The 20947-nt window shown below is 36.6% G+C and overlaps 1 protein-coding gene across 2 annotated transcripts; it reads left to right on the forward strand.

Annotated features, from left to right (window-relative positions):
- Positions 1 to 4837: 4837 nt before the first annotated feature.
- On the forward strand, positions 4838 to 19358 carry ZFAND1 (zinc finger AN1-type containing 1). 2 transcript variants are annotated; one of them, XM_044657926.1, is made up of 8 exons: positions 4838 to 4892; positions 11449 to 11491; positions 13012 to 13051; positions 15906 to 16033; positions 16120 to 16211; positions 17738 to 17859; positions 18866 to 19021; positions 19124 to 19358. In XM_044657926.1, exons 1-8 carry the CDS (start codon positions 4838 to 4840, stop codon positions 19292 to 19294), a joined length of 807 nt encoding a protein of 268 aa, XP_044513861.1. In that variant the 3' UTR covers positions 19295 to 19358. The 2 variants fall into 2 exon arrangements, with proteins under 2 accessions (XP_044513861.1, XP_044513862.1); XM_044657927.1 differs by having other exon boundaries at positions 18887 to 19021.
- Positions 19359 to 20947: the final 1589 nt, after the last annotated feature.

Below are 20947 nucleotides of genomic sequence, written 5' to 3' on the forward strand. Positions count from 1 at the left end.
TTCCTCTTGCTTGGAACACTCTCTCCCACAAATATTGGCTTCCCTGGTTTTCTTTAAGTCTTAACTAAAATTCTGTTTTGTTAGAAGTCTTCCCCAGACTTTTAAATTCTAGTACGTTCCTTTTTAATTATTTCCTATTTAACCTGCATATATTTGTTTGCATCCCCCATTAGACTGTAAGCTACTTGAGGGCAGAAACTATCTTTTGTATCCTTGTATCCCCAACACTTAGCACAGAGCTAAGCACCTAGTAGGCAATTAATAAATGTTTCTTGATTGATTAACAGAAACTCACAAAGACCATTTACTAAGGCACCAAGGGACAAAGCCAGGAATAGTCTTGCGGTACTTGGCTTTAGTCAGACCACATCTAGAGAATTATTTTCAGTTCTTCAGTTCTGGGCACCATACTTTAGAAAGAACATTGATTAGATAGCTGGTTTACCGCTTATTGCTCTTCTGCTTTGGAACTGATACTTAGTATCAATGCTAAGACAGAAGGGAAGGGTTTAGAAGAAAAAAAAATAAAACATTGATTAGTTATGGAGTGTATGGAGGAGGGGAATAAGGACGATAAAGGCCCCTCAACTCCATGACATAAGAACTGATTGTAAAGGAATTAGGGGAGAAAAACCTAGAGAACAGAGGCTTGTAAGAAAACAAGTAAATGACAACTGTCTTCAAGTATCTGAAAGCTTATTATGTGAGAGACTAGCTAGCCTCTGGAAGCAATTTTTGAAAATTGGAAAGAGAAGGGGCAGCTGGGTAGCTCAGTTGATTAAGAGCCAGACCTAGAGATGGGAGGTCCTAGGTTCAAAACTGGCCTCAGACACTTCCCAGTTGTGTGACCCTGGGCAAGTCCCTTAACCCCCATTGCCTAGCCCTTACCACTCTTCTGCCTTGGAACCAATACACAGTATTGATTCTAAGACAAAAGGTAAGGGTTTAAATTAAAAAAAAAAACTGGAAAGAGGTCATTTTAAGTTTGATGTAAGGAATGTCAACTTCCCAAATGTCTGGCCCCAAGGACTAGATTCTGAGTAAGAGAGAAACACTGAGAACCAGAGGAAGAGGTAGAGGCATTATGCTTATTATATTCTTCTTAGCAGCATGGTAGCACATGGAAATGCTTCTCCTAAGAAAAGGAACCCACTAATTACAGGGCTGACTAACTTTATTTATTTACTTATTTTAAAAAAATTCTTACATTCTTTCTTGGAACCATTACCAGTTGGTTCCAAGGCAGAAGAGTTAAGGGCTGGGCAATGGGGGTTAAGTGATTTGCTCAGGGTCACACAGCTAGAAGTATCTGAGGGCAGATTTGAACCCAGGACCTCCCATCTCTGGGTCTGACTCTCAATCTACTGAGCCACCTAGCTGTATCCCCCTTACCCCTGCTAACTTTAAAGCTTCCAAACTACCACTGCTCAGGGGACTCAGTATAACAGTAAAATTTCAGGAGTGAGCCTAGGGACTCCGAAGGAAATAGGACAATAACAGTTGTTTTACCTAGAAAAGCTCTTGGTCAAGATAATGATTGTTTCATCTGGAAAAATCACTAAGGTTGCACCAGGTCCAGGTTCGGTTTGGAACAGTCCCATCAGGGTTCAGTTGGTAGGTTTCTCAAACTCAGCTTTTAGACACAAAACATTATTGTTATGTCAAGTTTCCATAGGATGGAAGACTAAGCAAAACCATCTGGTTATTATAGTTAGTATTCTTATCATTTTCACAGGAAAAACTTCCTAACAATGAGAACTGTCCAAAAAGAGAACTTGGTATATAATTGTTTCTCCCTTACTAGAATTTTTCAAAGGCTATATGACCACTGTTTAGGTATGCTATAGTGGGGATTTTTGTTGTTGTTTTGGGTTAGACTAAATCAATCTATGAATCAACAAGTATTTTGTTACCAGAAAATAGTAATTTTTGATCATTTTACTTGGTTGACAAATCTAGCACTATCTCTACTTAATATTTCCTAAAAATCTTCTTAGATACCAGAGCTTTGTTTCTTTATGTTGTTGTTCAGTCATTCAGACATGTCCAACTCTTCATGACCACAGGAATCAGTTATCCATGAGGTTTTCTTGGCAAAAATACTAGAGTGGTTTGCCTTTTCTTTCTTCAGTTTTATGCAGGCAGGAGTTAAGTGACTTGCCCAGGGCCATACAGCTATAAGTGTCTAAAGTCAAATTTGAACTCTGGTCTTTCTGACCCTAGACCCCGTGTTCGATCTACTGTGCCACCCAGTGTTTGATCTACCGTGCCACCCAGGATTTCTTTATACCTTTGGTCTAATTGAACTAGAGACTAAAATACAGTGAAAGGCACAAATTGAGAAACATTTCCATACTTCCTACTTATCCATGACATTATAAAAAAAGTGAAATTAATAAAACATTTTTACTGATATGAATAGCATAAATTATAAAATAGATATCTGAAAATATCTCAGCAGGCTTGATCTTATGAGACAAGTTTAAGAAGATGATGAATAATTGGGATAAATGCAAAGGCCTCAAATTAGCATTAAAAAGTCAGCTATACAACTACAGAATTGAGATATAGATAGACAATAGTCATGTGAAAAGGATTAGGGGGCTTTAATGAAGGGCAAATGCATATGAATCAATTAATATCTAATGGTCAGAATGAGAGATCATAGTCCTGCTCTATACTCTGTCCTGATCAGACATCTGCTTTGGGTTTTGTGTTTAGATTCGGTTGTCACATTTTATAAAGGATGTTGATATGTTTGAGTATGTATGGAAAGATAAGGATAGTGACTGAATCTTTGATTTCAAGGAAATTTCCAAATGAGGAAATTCCCTCTACCAGTGCAGATCAGCCCCTTCTCTGCAATTTGTCTTTTTTTTTTTTTTTAAACCCTTACCTTTTGTCTTGGAATCAATACTGTGTATTGGTTCCAAGGCAGAAGAGTGGTAAGGGCTAGGCAATGGGGGTCAAGTGACTTGCCCAGGGTCACACAGCTAGGATGTGTCTGAAGTCAGGATTGAACCTAGGACCTCTTGTCTCTAATCCTGGCTCTCAATCCACTGAGCCACTCAGCAGCCCCCTACAATTTAAGTCTTAAGAGTTCTCCTGCATTAAGAGATTAAATGGCTTGTCTGGAATCACACAGACAATATGTCACAGATGAGACAATATACATAGGAAGAGGATCCTTTAGATGAGGGTACTAAATGCCATTTGAAAGAACTGAAGATGTTTAGCCCAAAGACTTGAAGAAGGCATAGGATCAGATGAATTAGTCTGAAGAGACCTTCATGATCAAATTTTTAAAACATCATAGAAGGCCTCAAATCTGAACAACCTCATTCTTCCCACTTGAACAAGCTGTGTCCTCTCTTGTCTCTGGCTCTCTCCTTTCATCCTATTCATATTCCTATTATTTGAAGTTTGATACTGAATTTGGTTAAAATTTTAATTCTTGTTGAAGAAACAGCAGATAGAAAATGTGGATAATCAAGAGGACTGGTGCCTCCTTCCTAGCAGTCTGCCCTGGAAGGGTCTATCTCCTCAAATTGCTTGGTTCTTTGCCCTCTTTATCTCATCATCCTACAGGATTCCATCAACCTTTGTACTCTTCATGACTCCCCATTATCCACGTGCCTCTGATGGTGGGGGGGGGGGGGGGAGGGGGAAGCCTTGAACTCCAAATCCTAAAGGAAGGATGAGAGCTCAGCAGCCTGGCTGCACTATTTTGGGGTTTTATGAAACTCTAAATTGATCCTTGTCCCCAGTAATCAGTCTTTAGGAAACTCCCTGACTAACCTTAGTTCCAGATTGGATAAATCCTCAAATGAGCTTGAATGATTCTAGATACGATTAGCAAATATAATCAAATCTTTAGTATCCTTAAGTCTTCTAGGCCTCTCAGGTACCTCAGCCTCTGGCTATTGCATCTGGGCCTCTCTAGGCCATTTTAGACTGTGGCTAGTGCTTTGTTCCCTAGCAGATGGCAGGGCATATGCCCTTCTCTCTCTCTAGAAATCTACAGAAGCACATAGCATTCTGTAGCTAATTGGAAGCTCCAGAACTGAAGTTCTATGTCTCCCAAATTAATCTATCTGGATTAAAGACCCTTATTAAAACTACTTTGGTAGGTCTGTGCTTTTTTCAGGTTATCAGTATCTTCCATGCTTGTCTCTCTCTCTTTTTCAGTTTCCTTTTGTGTACTGTTTCCCGACATTAAACTTCTTCAGGGTAAAATCTGTCCTAGTTATTAGCTAGGATCTTAACACACTTCTAGCTCCGTAATCTGTTTCCTAGATAGGGTGCAAACCTTTTAAGGTCAGAATCTATGCATGCACAGCAGTAGTGTAAGAAATTGCTGAAATGGCTAATCACAAATTTACAATTTAAGGATGAGACGACATTGGAATTGCCTCCAAAGCTAGTGCTTTTTCCTCCTTATTGCAGGTGATGCCTCCCACTCCTATTTGCTGTAAAGAAGGAGGGCAGAGTCCGAAGATTTCTGGAAGGAACAAGGTGTGATATCTGATAAGGTCTGATTAAATGCCAGTGCAAACCTGAGCTCCCACAAAGTCTGAGCACTAGTGAAGGGGGCGTCCTCGGGTCACGCCAAGGCATTCTGCGCATGCGCGTATCCTAGATTCAGTAACACCTGCCAGGTCCATCTACTTCCATACTAGTCCCCTCCCCACCCCCAGAATCTCAAGTCCTTTCTGCCCCATTAGAGCTGCTGTGCAAAGCCACAATCCCAGGAAGCACCGCGCGCCTCAGCATTTCCGGCCCGCTCTCCTCCCTTCCTTTCAGTTCGGACTGCTTGTTTGGCCGTGGTGGGGTAACGATGGCCGAGTTAGACATCGGACAGCATTGCCAGGTGGAGCACTGCCGGCAGAAAGGTGATCTGGGAAGGTTTTAGGAAGCAGTGGGTACCGCCCTTGGGGAACGGGAGCAGTTGGAAAAGAAGGGTAGGAAAGGGGTCAGAGAGCTAAGAAGGTAGAATTGCCCGGATGGAGGGCGGGGCTTCATCGCCTTGGGGGTGGGGCATGGCCGGAGGGGAGGGGAAGAGAGGGAAAGGGAGGAAACTTGCCTACTGGGCTTTTGAACCTCGGGATACCTATGGGGTCCATTCTTAGAAACTAATACTACTGGGTTTTGTGCTTCGAAGAGGCGTGCAGGCCTCTCTCTTGCAGGCATTTCAGATCAGATTACCCATTCTTTACCAATAGGCGTTTCTCTGTATAAGCTGACTTTGGAGGTCACGTAATCTTGCTTCAGGCAGGCAAACAAAGGCACTATGGTGTACTGGAAAGACCAGGGGCCTGAAAGTCACTGGATTTGGGTTACGTCTCCAGTTGTGATTGACTAAATGTGTGACTTTGGTTAAGTCACTTCCTTTCCCTCTCTGGGCTTCAGTTTCCACATCCCTAAAATTAAAGGTGAAACTTGGCATATCCCTTTTTGACCTGGTAAAGCCTATGGTCTTCTCAGAATCATGATTTAAGCTCATAGAACAAAATACATAAGGTACATAAGGTTACAAAGAAAATCATTTATATGGAAGTATTTCTGTCAAAATATGCATATTTTGAAAATTCACATCCCCTAGTTAAGAATCCCTGGGCTAGATGATCTCCAAAATCTAAGTCACATTTTTTTTGTGTTTATGTATGGGACCTGCTGGGCATTTGTAGGGCTTTAGTAATTGGGAATCAAGTAGGGGGAGCTTTATGAGGCTAAGGGTCAATAGGATGTGATAAGCAATTTGAATAACATACACTTTCATGGTGTGTTATATAACTTGTATTTATAACTAATGTTTCAGTAGTTAACTCTTTAAGGTTTTAAAAAGTACTTTATTATTTCACTTTTATCATCTCCATCTTACAGAAGAGGGAACTGAGGCAGACAAGGTTAAATGACTTGCCCAGGGTTACATAGCTTTATATCTTTAAAATTATCATAGCTCTAGCAACTTTTGGCCTAAGAAGAGAGAGTGATCTAAATCACTCTAATCTAAATCTCTCAAATCTATATTAAAATTTGGTCATTGTAACAATGTCTGCTTAGGGCTAGATTTCCTTGTTAGGGGAAAAGTCACATCTGACCCAGTGCTGAATTCTTCACATTGCAGTATATTGAAGAGGCTAAGTGAAGTGGTTTAATGAAAAGTTTTGCTCTAGAAATGAGACATCATATTGATCTCAAATGATGAGAGTGTAAGTTACCAATTGCTACATGCTTTTTTACCAGCCTCCTCACAGTCCTATTCAACTTCAAATATTTGTACTTTGATGTACAGGGAAATCACACTTATTAAGTGTGCACTTGATAAGCATTTAGGAGCCAGATCTTTTTCCCTCACCTGTATCACTTCTATATATACTCTTATTCTATAGATTAATCTAAAATTAAAACAGTTTGTGAGTATCCCTTTTCCTGTCTTTCCTAGGAGATTCTACAGAGAATCACAGGATGTTAAAACTGGAAGGGACCTTAGAAAACAACCGGCCTAACCCCCTCATTTTCCAGGTGGGGATTCTGAAGCTGGAGAAGTATCTAAGGTATTACAGCTAGTAAGTGGGAGAGCTGGCACTGTAAATCCAGATCTTTGGAATTTACTGTTTTCTCCCTGTTTGACATAACAATAACTATTGGCCAATAACTACAGGAAACAATAGCATTTAAATCCAATCTCCCATCCCCACTTTATATAAAAGAACTTTTTCAGCTAAGTGGGTTTTGATATTGTTGTATTGTTTATAGAAGAGTTCCTTAAAATAGACTAATTAGACTGGGGAAACATGAATATTGATCTCTTTTAACTTATTTTTTGACTAAGTGGTAACCAGTTAATATTTTACTTTCTGATTCAATTAGATACACTGAAGGATGAGGTCCTTTCAGATAAGGTATAGCTTATTCTACCTCTCTCAAAAGAAGTATAGCAGTACATTCCTTTTGTGACTATATCTGGAGTTATGTGTCCATGTACTCTTAATTAAATATGAGGCACAAGAAAGGTATTTGATGGAATTATATATTGTAGACAGAGAAACATGTCATTAATTGTCTATTGCATAATCTTGGAATAGACACCTACCTCGTATGGAATTTAAAAATTTACTGTATATCATTTCAAGTAGTTCTGAATATCAAGGAAACATGTTTTAGGATAATAAATAGTAACTGCTAATTGCATAGAAAAGATTTGTAAAATGGCTTATACTTAATTCACATAAAAACCTTGTGAGGTAGGTACCACAGGTATTCTCTCCATTTGAAAGGTAAGGAAACTGAGGCACAAAGAGATTATGAGACCTGTTCGAGGTCATAAAGCTAGCAAGAGGTAGGATTTTAATGAATATTTTCCCTCCAAGTCAGCTTTCTTTCTACTATACTATAGAATTAGAGGTGTGCATATGTGTGTGTGTGCATGCATGTGCATATGCAACTCATTGACTTGGGAAATGTTGCCCATTATTGAGGAACAGCTGGTTTATAGTAACACTTTAATTGCACCCCCTGGTAGCAAGGTTTCTAGGTGGGTGAGGTGTTTACCCCTTTTAAGAAACACAACTTTTTTTTTTAAGCATTTTGAACATAAATTATTAAAATGTATTATATGTACTTTGTTTTCAGATAAATTGACATTCTAGAAATAGCTTTAATTATGAACATTAATTTCTGTGTTTTGCTGTCATATTGTGCTGCCTGTCATACAGTATAGTTAATGAAGTTTACTGTACTTAATGGCAAAAACTCCTGTGATATGTAAGTTCTGGTTTGTGCTTTTTTTCTAGTTTTTCAGTTTTCTGCCTTGCTCAAAGCTATAACTTCTTACTCCTTTTACTGTGCCTACCTTCCTCTCCCCTTCTAATCTATTGCTTTTTTTTTTTATTTTTTATTTTTTTAATTTTAAACCCTTAACTTATGTGTATTGACTTATAGGTGGAAGAGTGGTAAGGGTAGGCAATGGGGGTCAAGTGACTTGCCCAGGGTCACACAGCTGGGAAGTGTCTGAGGCCGGATTTGAACCTAGGACCTCCCGTCTCTAGGCCTGGCTCTCAATCCACTGAGCTACCCAGCTGCCCCTAATCTATTGCTTTTGATGGGCTGTGTACTTCAGAATCAGAAAATCAATCTTGTGAATTGAGGTTGAGGCTCCAAGTGAGGGCCTTTGAATGTGGAAAAAAATGCCTATTTGGTGTGGGATTCTAATCTGTTGCTTCTGGTCCATAGGCTTTGAAATTTGAGTTTTTGAGTACTATTTTGACAACTAATGATGGCTAGTTTGTTTGCTCAGAGGTTTTTTCCCTCTCTTTTAAATCATAGCTGTGTTTCAGGTAAATAAAGTGTTAGGTTTAGCTTTTTACACATATTCTCTCTTCCAGGGTCCCTACAATTCCTTCTTCACAATTCTTAAGGAAAAAATAGATGAATACTCAAACACCATGCATTTATGGGTATGGGAGCTCCAGTCTATGGGCGCTGCCCACGTCCTGTGACTTATAAATTTTTACTTCTTCCTCTTCCAATCATCTCTGGGATTTAGAGTCACCATTGGCTAAGGCAAATCCTACCCTTCCCCTCTCTACCACTCTCTACTGTTTCATCCCTACCTCTACCTTTAGTATTCTTCCCTCTCTTTACATTGTGCCCTCTGGAACATCTATTAATTATAATATTCCTTTCATCCTAATCTCTTCACATTCTTGCCATCTACTGGCACTCTCTGAAAACTGGCTTCCTTTTGAGGACACTGCTTTCTTGGCCCATCCTTTCCAGTGCTGAATATCACTTTTTTTTTTCTATGATACTGAACCAAAAATAGGCATGCTTCTTGTTCCTCATTGCCATTTCCATGCTCTTTCCTTGCTGCCATCATGTATTATTTTTTCCCCCATTTTGTTTTCATACTTGCTCAATATTTATTTATTTTTTATTTTTAAATTTTATTTATTTATTTAACTTATTTAGAATATTTCTCCATGATTACATGATTCTTATTCTTTCCCTCCCCCCTCCTGTAGCAAATAAGCAATTTAACTGGGTTTTACACGAATCATTGATCAAGACCTATTTCCATATTATTAATATTTGTGGTAGAGTGATCATTTAGAGTCTATGTCCCCAGTCATATTCCCACTGAACCATGTGATCAAGGAAATATTTTTCTTCTGCATTTCTATTCCCACAATTCTTTCTCTGGTTGTGGATAGCATTCTTTCTCATAAATTCCTCTGGATTGTCCTAGATTGTTGCATTACTGCTAATAGAGAAGTCTGTTATATTTGATTGTGCCACAGTGTATCTGTCTCTGTGTACAGTGTTCTCCTGGTTCTGCTCCTTTCGCTCTACATCACTTTCTGGAGGTCATTCCATTTCACATGGAATTCTTCCAGTTCATTATTCCTTTCAGCACAATAGTATTCCATCACCAACAGATACCACAATTTGTTCAGCCATTCCCCAATCGATGGACATCCCCCATTTTCCAACTTTTTGCCACCACAAAGAGTGCAACTATAAATATTTTTGTACACATATTTTTCCCTATTATTTCTTTGGGATACAAACCTAGCAGTGGTATGATTAGGTCAAAGTCATTTAAAGTCATTTAAAGCCCTTTGGGCATACTTCCAAATTGCCTTTCAATAGGGTTGGATCAATTCACAACTTCACTAGCAATGTATTAGTGTCCCAGTTTTGCCACATGTCTCCAACATTTATTACTTTCCTTTGTTGTCATTTTAGCCAATTTGCTAGGTGTGAGGTGATACCTCAGAGTTGTTTTGATTTGCATTTCTCTAATTATGAAAGATTTAGAATACTTTTCCATGTGCTTATTGATAGTTTTGATTTCTTTATCTGAAAACTGCCTATTCATGTCCCCTGCCCATTTATCAGCTGGGGAATGGCTTGCTTTTTTGTACTTGCTGCCATCATTTAGCAGCTTCTCATTTAGGGTTTACTCCATCTGTCTCTGTGACACAATCAGTTTCATTGTTGTAATTTATCTAAACGCCTTCAGATTTTTTTTTTCTTTATTTAAATTGCATGCCATATAGTTTTATTTTAATTTTTTTTTTAAACCCTTAATTTCGGTGTATTGTCTCATAGGTGGAAGAGTGGTAAGGGTGGGCAGTGGGGGTCAAGTGACTTGCCCAGGGTCACACAGCTGGGAAGTGGCTGAGGCCGGGTTTGAACCTAGGACCTCCTGTCTCTAGGCCTGACTCTCACTCCACTGAGCTACCCAGCTGCACCCAGTTTTATTTTAATTTATATGATTTGTTGTTAATTTTGATCTTTGCTGCAGCAAGTTGATGATGTTTTTATCAATAACTCATTTGGAAATGACTACCAATAATTAAAACCAGTTTCCTGACAAAATTTCCATTGCTATTTTTGTAAGCTATTTGATACCTATTCTTTTCTTGAAGATATTCAATGTAACCAATCAGGACCTATTGTGTTTTGTGCACTGTGTTAGGTGATGGAGATACAGGGAAAGGAAAAATAAAGTCACCATCCTTGTATACAAAAACCTCACAGTCTCACAGGGAAGTTACATGTAAACAATTATGTCCAAAAACTACATATAGAATAATTTGGAGATCATGTCAGAGAAAAAACCCTAAGGATGTAGAGGACTAGGAAAGGCTTCTTGCAGAAGATAGGACTTTTGCTGAGATTCGTAGGAAGCCAGGAGAGGGAGATGAGAGAGAGACCTCCAAGTAAGAGGCTTCTGAGGAATACTCCAAGATTTCAGCCTCTTGTTTCTTTGTTTTGTTCTACTTTATAAAATATGCTTTAAGAGGTTTTCTATAAAAGTTAAGAATACTGGCCTGTATTTTTACCGACTCCATTCTCTTCACTTTTTCTCCTACTTGCCAGTCTTGAAAAGGTTAAAGTTTATTTGAATCTAAAGGCTATTCTCCTTGGCAGAGAGGGGAAAAAGGGAAACAAAATAAGAGTCAAGTAGTTCATCCTTGTCTCCAACTGTGCTCATCATCCCAGCCAACAAAATAGTAGTCCTAGCCCTTCACTAGATTTCTTTTCCCTAATGTAGCTCAAAACAAAACAAAAAACCTTTTTATTGTCCTTAGCACTTCTCCTTGACCTCCATTCATACTGAGCTTTAGCTTTTCTAGTGCTATTCTTCCTGGACTGTGCATGTTTTTGTATTCATTCCCTTACCTGCCTTTGCTTTAACCTTCTTTTCAGTGTTTTTCCCCTCCTTTACATCTTACTTTATCATAATATTATCTCTATGAAGAAGGCTAAAGACCCATAATTACTGTTTACATTTTATAAGTGAGGCACCTAGAGGTGTATTGACTTATTGAACCCAGATCCTTCCAACTCTATTCACTGCTACTCCTAGAAATATTAGTTTTTCATAGTTTTCTTAAGAAAATGAAATTTAAAAATTATCTTATCTTTCATTTTTAGATTTTCTTCCATTTGTATGTGATGGCTGTTCAGGAATATTCTGGTAAGACATAGTAGCAGTATTTGATATAAAATGGAGGATTAGTGTCAAGTTCTCAACCAGGCTATTTCTTACTGAGAAAGTAGAAACCATTTTTATTTTATATACTGTTTATATTCTATGGATGGTATTTAATATCCATCATGTATTTGCTGGAATAAAACTTACCCATAGATACATACTACACTTTAGAATCTCTTGTCCTCCACACCTGGCATACATAGGTTATTAACTTATATGTGGTTCAAGCACCAGTTAAATGTATGAATTGCAGTCAGAGAGAGAGTCAGTGATAATTAATGGTCTTTACATAGTACAAGACTGATGGTCAGAGATGGACAAAACTTTATCATTGACTGAATATATTAGAAAATATTTTCCTGTTAAGCTCTCACATTATGTAACATTTTACATAATGAGTAAAACCTTGAAAGAACATATTTTCAGGAAGTTCAGAAAGGATTACTAGAAGACAAAAAACAATTTGGTGGACAAACTGTTTCCTAATGAAATTTCTCTCATCTGAGATTGGCATCAATATAGAAGTAGCAGGTCTTTGTAAAAACTTAAGTAACTAATGAGTTTGACATTTTTCTATTAGTGGCCTTTGGGAAAAGACCAGAGTTAGATATTTTCTAATGTTTGTAAATCATTCTTAATTGATTAACGATATGAATGTTCTCCTCCCCTATCCATACAATTTTTTGTGACTGTGTTCTAGATTTTTAAATTAAAATATTAAAATGCAAAAGCAGAATATATGCTAGTATAACCAGCACAGAAGGATATTTACAAAATTCAAATGCCCCCAATGTAGAATACTCTAAGGCATACAAATGAAAGGTGCTGTCCAATGAGCAAGGCACTGTGCTAACTGAAACCAAGAGGATCTCTGACACTGCCTTTGGTACTCTGGACAAGCCACTTAATATCTTAGTGTTCTTGATAATTCTAAAACACCAGAAGTTGCAGAGAAGATACTGGCCTGCATTGGTCTGAGGGTGTTCCTTTTACTTGTGAAATCATATATCCAATCCCTATCCTATTAAGTTAGCATTGTTTCATTTTCCATTTTCTAAAAAATTATAGACAATATGGGAGAATTGAATCTTTAATTAACAGACATTTAATCATTTAATAAAGAACATGTTTATGTAGAAATTGTTATAAATTATACAACATGAATTATATAATAATCATAGCCTCAAGAATATTGTATATCAGAGGTATTGTATATCAGAGGTATCAAATTTCACCCTGCAAAACTCCCAATTGGGCCCCAACCCACATTAAACTATAATTTGGGAAATGTTTTAACAAAGTAAATAAAAATATAAAGCCAGCATAGTGAATGTTAATTTGTGGTTTTCTAAGTCAATATGCTGCTATATGGATATTTCATTTTGAGTTTGACATTACTACTATATATGATAAAAGAGCAAAATAAATGCAAAATATCTAAAATAATATTGTATTTAAATGGTTAAAATTTTGATTTTGTTTTGTTCTGTTTTTCTTTTAAGCCTTGAGCACAGAAGCAGGGAGTCTCATGGCTGTTCTGAGGTACTGAAAAGCATATTAACTCTTTTCCTATAATATATTTTAAAACGTTCTTTCGTATTTCGTTTTAAAGTTTGATTATCATTGTCTTTTTCTTTTATAAAGAGACTGAGTAATAAGAATTAGAAATTATAGTTTCCTTTTTTTTATCTCTAATACCAGATAAAATTTGGCCAGGTAAATCTGTGAAGGACTAGTTTTCTCTCATATTTTTGTTTTTTAATCTGAAATAAATTTTAAGAAAAGTTAATCTTTTATATGTTGGCATATAAATTTTTTTATGGTCATGGTTTTATGTATATTCAAATTTTAGAGTCCAACCTTGAAATTATAGAATCTCAAAGTTGGAAATAGCCTTAGATATTATCTAGTAAAATTCATCATTTACAGATGAGGAAACTAAGGCTTAGAGAGGGGATTCGACTTAAACAAGATCACATAGTGGCAGAGTTGATAAAAACCCAGGTCACCAGACTTTCTTCAGGACTTTTTACACTGGGCTGTGTGTCTATATAAAGACTTGGGCTCTGTATTAACCTTTGAAAAGGTAAGGTCCATGATAAAGCAAATCCCTTTTTTTTTTAATCCTTACCTTTTGTCTTCGAATCAATACTAATTATTAGGACCAAGGCAGAAGAGTGGTAAGGGCTAGGCAATTGGGGTTAAGTGACTTGCCCAAGGTGAGAGATGAATGTACTTGCAGCCTATTTTCAGGCAATATTTCTTTGGAGTGAAGAAGTACAGTTTAGAAACTGATTTAGCCTCTAGCACAGTAGGAAAACATAAACAATGAGAAACTTTTTTTTTTAATTTAAACATTTATTAATATTCATTTTTAACATGGTTACATGATTCATACTCCTACTTTCCCCTTCACCCCTCTCACTCCCCCCACCCATGGCCAACGCACATTTCAATGAGAAACTTTTTGATCTGGATGTTCTATATGTTTATAATGCCCTATTGAGTACAGATTTTAGAAACATGCAGATATTTGAATTTTTTACTTTATAACCTGTCATGCAGCAGATATTTATTAAAGACTTGCTATGTACAAAACACCATGCTAGATGTTCTAGGCCAGTGATGGGCCAATGGGCCTGTGGGCCATATGCTGCCACTTGAAATGTTCTATCCAGCTGTGTGACATTATTCCTAATCTGACGAATATAATGAGTAGGATACAATATAATGAAATTTCGATAGAGTTACCTTAGAAACAGACTGGCAGATGAGCATTTCCTTTCCTTTGGCCCCTCTTTAAAAAGTTTGCCCATCATTATTCTAGGCAATACCAAGAAGTCTAAGGTTTTTATTCTTATGTGCTAGAACCTTATAGTATAGTAGAGAAGAAAAGACCAGTAAGCTCTTTTTTGTGACAGGAAAGAAGGACCAGTGCAGGCAGATGACTGCTGCTTCTACGGATTTTAGGACCTGAGATAGGATTATTTCAGGGCCATTGGAGGAGAAACAGCATATTGTATACACATGAAAAGAAAGCTAAGAAGACAAAACACTTTCATAAATGCTAAGTGAATGGTACAGTCAAAAAAAGCCTTTATGAATAAGTATTTTTCTTTGAACGTGTAACATTATATAGACAAGGTACAGATCTTCTTCATCTACACAAATGGAAGATGGATGGGTCAGATTTTGACCTTTAAAAGTTTAGGGATAGCTCTTTATATGGAATATAAGAATTAACTCACTTATTGTAGTTATGAAGTTTTCATAGGAATGATATTCATTTAGGATTTTAAAACATTTAAAGAATAGAAATAAAACAATATTTCCATTAAATACACTTAGAGTAGTCACTGTGGTTGGAACAAAATTAGTGTTTCCTAAATGGTCTGTGAATCACTATATTGATCTGTTTTCCCTCAAACAATTTAATATTCATGATAAATCAAAGTAATAAATGATGAAGACAGAATATATATTGGTAGAACTAATATAGGAGGATATTAAGAAGTCCAAAGCCCAAAATAAAAATATTGAGTTGGAAAAGGACTCTTTGGTTACTCATTTTTTCAGCCAGTGGTTTCCTAAATTCATCTTAGACTTGGCTAATGCCTAGATTTGAGGAGGGAGTAGGTAAGGTTGTTTCTCATGTTCTATCACCCCTAGAATTTCTATGAAGGGATAGCCTAATATATAGGATGTTGTATTAACCCCAATATACATAGTATTAGAGTATTATAAAGACCTTTATGTTTTTAAGTTCCATGTAATTTTTTTAAAATGCTTTTTTGAACAATGTTATTCTTAGTGGAGGAGAATAATACAAGTAGAGCTAATCTCCTTTTTGGTGTCCATATTTTTGAGATTGTTGAGATGTCACCTGGACGTAATCTCTAAATCCCTTTGAGAGTATCTTCCAATGAATGAGTATATCACAAAACAAAACAAAAAAAGAAAGTTAAAATCTAACTATTTCCTTGAGCTTGGTTATTATATACATATTTCAGCCTTGTTGAGAGAACTTGAAAAAGTTTAATGTACCAAGCTAGTTGGTCATTTGTTACACAGACATGCATGTAGTGTCCTTTCAATAATATTATCCTGGTCATTTTATTTCAGTAGAAATTTATTAAGCATCTACCATGTGCATAATAATTTAACTTACTGCATCTAAAAAAGATGACATCCACCTTCCAAGAATAAAATCTAAGACAGAAACAAAACATGGAAATGTGATCCTGACAAAAAAAGGGCATTTATAAAAGCTTTTGCTACAATTAATGCAATATTAAAATTTCTTCTTCAAAACAGATTTAAGTAAAAGTCTAATGTTCTATTCATTATGAATTATGAGGAATTATGAGGGAATTATTTTTCCCCTCTATATTTCTAGGTGAACATAAAAAATGAAAGATTGAAGACTGATGACCATTCATCTTACCCATGTTCATATAAGGACTGCAGTGGAAGAGAGCTTGTGCCAGTGTTATGTCCCTTCTGTGAGAAGAATTTTTGCCTGAGGTGATCATTGGACCATTCAAAGATTGTGGGTATTTTTAGATTCTTACAAGTTTGTGAACCATTGTTTACTCTTCTGCTCTGTGTAGACACCGGCACCAGTCAGACCATGAATGTGAAAAGCTGGAAGCTCCTCAGGCTCGAATGACTGCCACGCAGCAGCTTGTTAAAGAGATCATAGGTGAGCTCTAAAGCATTTCATTTTGCCTCTCCTTTTCTTTGTATCTTCTGCTAGTTCCAAAGCTCTTATCTACTTCATGAATCTGCTTAGAGTTGGTCAGAAAGCCTTTTCTAAGCTCTGGAAGAAAAGCAGAAACACTGTCCATATTGCCATGGAGTTTATGTTGTACTGTGGAAGACAACATACAAATAATTTCACTATAGACAGGAAATATATACATTGTAAGTGGGAGGTGATTTCAGGACTAGGAAGTCTAAGAATGTCTGCCTGCAGAAAGTGGAGTTTGAACTAAGTCTTGAAAAAAAAGAAGTTGGGAGGAAGAGAATTCTAGGCATGAGAGAAGCCAGTGAAAATGCAAGAGTCAGGAAATGAAGTATCTTGTTAAGTGGAATAGGAAGAAGACTAGTGTGGGGGGAGTGGTAAGGCAAAGAACACTAGAGAATAGGGAGTAGCTAGGTTATGAAAGGCTTTAAAAGCCAGAGGATTTGATATCTGATTTTGGAGGTATCAAGGAGTTTACTGAAAAGGGGATTCACAACTCTTTCAGGAAAATCATTTTGGCAGCTAAAAGGTGAACTAGACAACTGGAGGCAGAGAGACCGGCCAGCAGGCCTTGTACTCCAGACATGAAGTGATGAGGAAGCATGCTTACACTAGAGTGACAGCTATGTTATCAGAGAAAAGAGAGTGTATATGAGAGATTTGCTGGTGTAGGAACAACAGGTTAAGCATATTTGATTAACGAGAGCAAGAAGTCAAGAATGGTACCTAGGTTTGGAGCCTAAGACAAGAGTGGCAAACAAAGCATTTTACAAATATGGGCTTATTTTATCTTCACAATTATCCTGGTAGATAGGTGCTATTATGTCCATGTTACAGGTGAGGAAAACTGAGACACATGAAGTTAAGTTACTTACTCAGGGTCCACACAGCTAGTAAATGTTGGAGGTCAGATTCAAACTCAGGTCTTTCTGACTCCAGGTCCAGTATTTATCTTCTCCAGTTTATTAAGGAAAGTATATGTTTTCTTTATCTTTTCCATGTTGCTAAATTGAAGCATACTTTTTAGAATTAAAAAAAAGGCACATCAGAGTTCATTATTCCAACTTCCTCATTTTACAATGAAGAAACTGAGAATCAGAGAGATGAAGTAATGTGTCCAAAACCATGCATGGTTAGTAAATAGCCAAATGAGAATTTGAATCCAGTCCCTCTGAGTCCAAATCCAGTGGACTTTCCACCTATGGGGTAATATGCAGAAATGGAAAGTTTCTACTTTGTGCAAACTGCCCATTTATTCTTGGACAAGATGAAGGAGCTTTCAATTTTAATTTTCTCAGTGGAGGGTTATGGCTTCACAAACTTGACTACTAGTAAGTGTCAAATTTTTAAATCTTTAAAGATGTATTATAAGCTCTGCTCATGGATGATTCTTAGTGTTTGAATTTGTCATTAAGCACTTTTAATGAAACTAGAAAATGTAGCCTATGATAGTTTCATCAGATGCTAATTTTCTTATTTTTCAGATTCCAAGAAAGGAGCAGCAATAAACAAAGGACGTAGAGGTGCAAAGAACAGTGAAACTGCAGCAAAAGTTGCACTAATGAAATTAAAAATGCATGCTGATGGTGATAAATCTCTGCCACAGGTTGGGCTTAGATGTTTTAAAACTGTGTTACTCCATTACATCAAATCTTTTAATCTTCTTAGACTTTTGGGGGGCGGGGAGGGATGTATATACATACATATTCACATATGTGTTGGGCAGTTGAGTGGGAAGGTGTCCATACTTGACTACTTTGGAATTTTATTCTATCTGTGATTGAAACTAAGTGGTCTTTTTTTTCTTGAAACTTGAAGTTTTTTGTTAAAAGGATTTTTAAAATTAAAGATTTGTTGTAGCAGTAATTAACCTTTACATATAAATTTTTTTAATATAAAAAATTTTTAATCTAAGTCGAATTATCTAGCAATATAATTAGAAGTCATGACATTGGATTTTATTTGTAATACCTATGGCAGGTGAGGGAAGCAGGTAGCCTGGGAGTCAACATTTCTCTCTCTTTGGGATAGTCATGTAACTTCTCTAGACTTCAGTTACCCCACTAAAAAAGTGGGGATTGGTAGTTGGTTCTTTAAGGTTCTTTTCAGTACTAACATTCTGTGATGCTCTGTCCTTTTCCTTAGGGTATAGGTACATTTTCGCAGAGCTGGTTACAAAATAAACTCCTATAAAGTGAACCTCTGATATATTTTCCTTTTAAAAGCAAAGATGAGTTCTAATATAAATTACTATTCATTGGGTGAAATGAAATTGTTGGCTCACATTCATTCTTTTTTGCGGTGATTCTTACTCTGAAAGGAGAGATGCCACCTTTTTTTCAGAGTAACAGTCATTCAAAGTCTAGAGGAAGGGCACTTTGACTCCCATATGCATTTCTCTACCTAACACTCAATAATCTCTAACAAAAGCCCCTGGTAGATTGATTATCACCTTCCACTTATCATCTGTACTGCTATTCACCTAGGTGTTGTTATATTGTCTCTTTTTTGTCCTTCTCCTTGGCTCCAAACCACTCTTGCCTTTCATTTAAAAAATGGCCAAGGGAAATACATAATGTATTTTGTTTTGTTTTTTAACTTTATTTTTGCAGACAGAAAGAATATACTTTCAGGTATTCTTACCTAAAGGGAACAAGGAGAAAAGCAAGCCCATGTTCTTTTGTTGTAAATGGAGTATTGGCAAGGTGGTGGATTTTGCAGCTTCATTAGCCAACCTTAAAAATGAGAACAACAAGGCAATGGCCAAGGTAGTAATAAATAATTTGTAGTCATTGTTGTAAGATAATCAGCTGTTTACTTTCTTCAGAGTGTGATTGCTAATTGTATTCCTATTTAATTATCTTTTACAGAAATTAAGATTGTGTAATATTGCAACAGGAGAAGCCTTACCTCCAGATCAGACTTTGGATACATGGATTGCTAAAGAAGATTGCCCTTTATATAATGGTGGAAATATTATCTTAGAATATCTTGATAATGAAGAGCAATTTTTGGAAAATGCAGATTCTTACTTAAAATAACCTTTCAAGGATAGCCCTCAATCATTAGGCCAACAATACATTTTAAAGTTAACAAGTTAACTTATTAAATATTAACACTATATACTCTTCAAGAAAGGTGCGTTTAAGTTTAGTTCCACAATAACAATGATATTTACTTTATTTAATGAACTTTTATATGAAATATGTTTGTAATTATGCAGAAAATGATGGTAAAGTAAGCTTGGGGCTAGTAGCTAAGAATCAGATTTTGAAGCATCAAATCACACATAGGAAATATACTGAAAGATGTGAGTTTTACTGCTTAATCAGGTTGGTGAAACACAAGTTTGTTGGTGCTGTTACCTCCCAGACTCAGAGGGCAAGATGGTTACCCTTGGGCCTGGAGCTCTCAAATAGCAATCTGACTGCTATGGTCTTGTTAATAACAGATTTAATCAAGTAAACAACAAAGATTGGGTGAGGGTGGAGGGCTCAGGAAATCCCTAGGCTAATGCAATTTGCTTATCCCACTTCTACAAGTCTTTCACAAGTCTTCCTTCTTTTGCTTGATGCTATCTCAAAATCCTTCCTGTGTGCTCTAGTTTCCCAAAATTCCCTGTTCTAACTGTCCTAGTCTTAGCTTTTCCAAATCAGTTCTTGGTAAAGGTAGCAGAGCTAGTTAGCTGGATCAAGCAAGGGTTTGGTGATCACAATGGCCTGATCACCAAGATGCAGGTTAAGCCTGTGGAGGTACTGTAACAGTTCAGGTCAGTCAAGCTGGATTTCTCGCTTCCAAGTATTTCAAATAGATGTCACTCGAATAAGGAAAATGCTAGCAGGAATATTGCAGACCAGACAGGATCCAAAAAGAATATGCAAGTCAAGCAGGATCTGAGGAGACCCATGTCCAGGAGCTATGAACTCTCTCACTGCTCCTAAAGTTCTCCCCCAAGGGCTGGCAATTCAACCCCCTCACAAGCCTCTCTCAGAATTCCAAGAGTCAAACCCCTGAACATTCTTTCCCTTGCACTCCAGGCAAAATCTGCTATTTTCACTCTCTCACACATCACATTTCTTCTTTCTCTCAGTCTTCCCCTTTCACAAAATGGAAACCACTGGTTTCCCATTCTGTGAACCTCAATACTTACCTTAAATTATAGTTACTTATTCTACAATCTACCCCCCCCACAAAAGTTAAAAAAAAACCTACTTTTTTTATGCTAAAACTATTTATGTTAAACTTCACCTACTCTTGAGATTTCAACCGAGGAGAGAAAAGGTAAGGGTAAAGATTTACAAAATTATTACAAAGCTTAAACACAACACAACATTTGCAAATTCCAAACAATCCAGAAAACATGAATATAACCTATCATTACACAATGCAATCATAGTCAAAAGCTAAACAATACCATAAACTCTTTTAACCCACTTTTCTTTCAAAATCTTATACTACTAAGCTATTATACAACCAAAGCTATCTAACCAGCAAAATCAAATTCAAAATTTGTATAAACAATCTTTAATAAAAAAAATTTCTGCAACATGCAGTTTAAAATTCTTATCTAAACCATTCAAAATAAAGCCTCTATTCTATATGCTATTTCTAATATATTTAATGTTTTACATTGAACTAAGAACTAAGCTATCCTATTTTATATCCTTTTTACATATCCTATATATACATCATAG

The sequence above is a fragment of the Gracilinanus agilis genome, chromosome 1, assembly GCF_016433145.1.
Source record: "Gracilinanus agilis isolate LMUSP501 chromosome 1, AgileGrace, whole genome shotgun sequence".
Lineage (NCBI taxonomy): Eukaryota > Metazoa > Chordata > Mammalia > Didelphimorphia > Didelphidae > Gracilinanus > Gracilinanus agilis.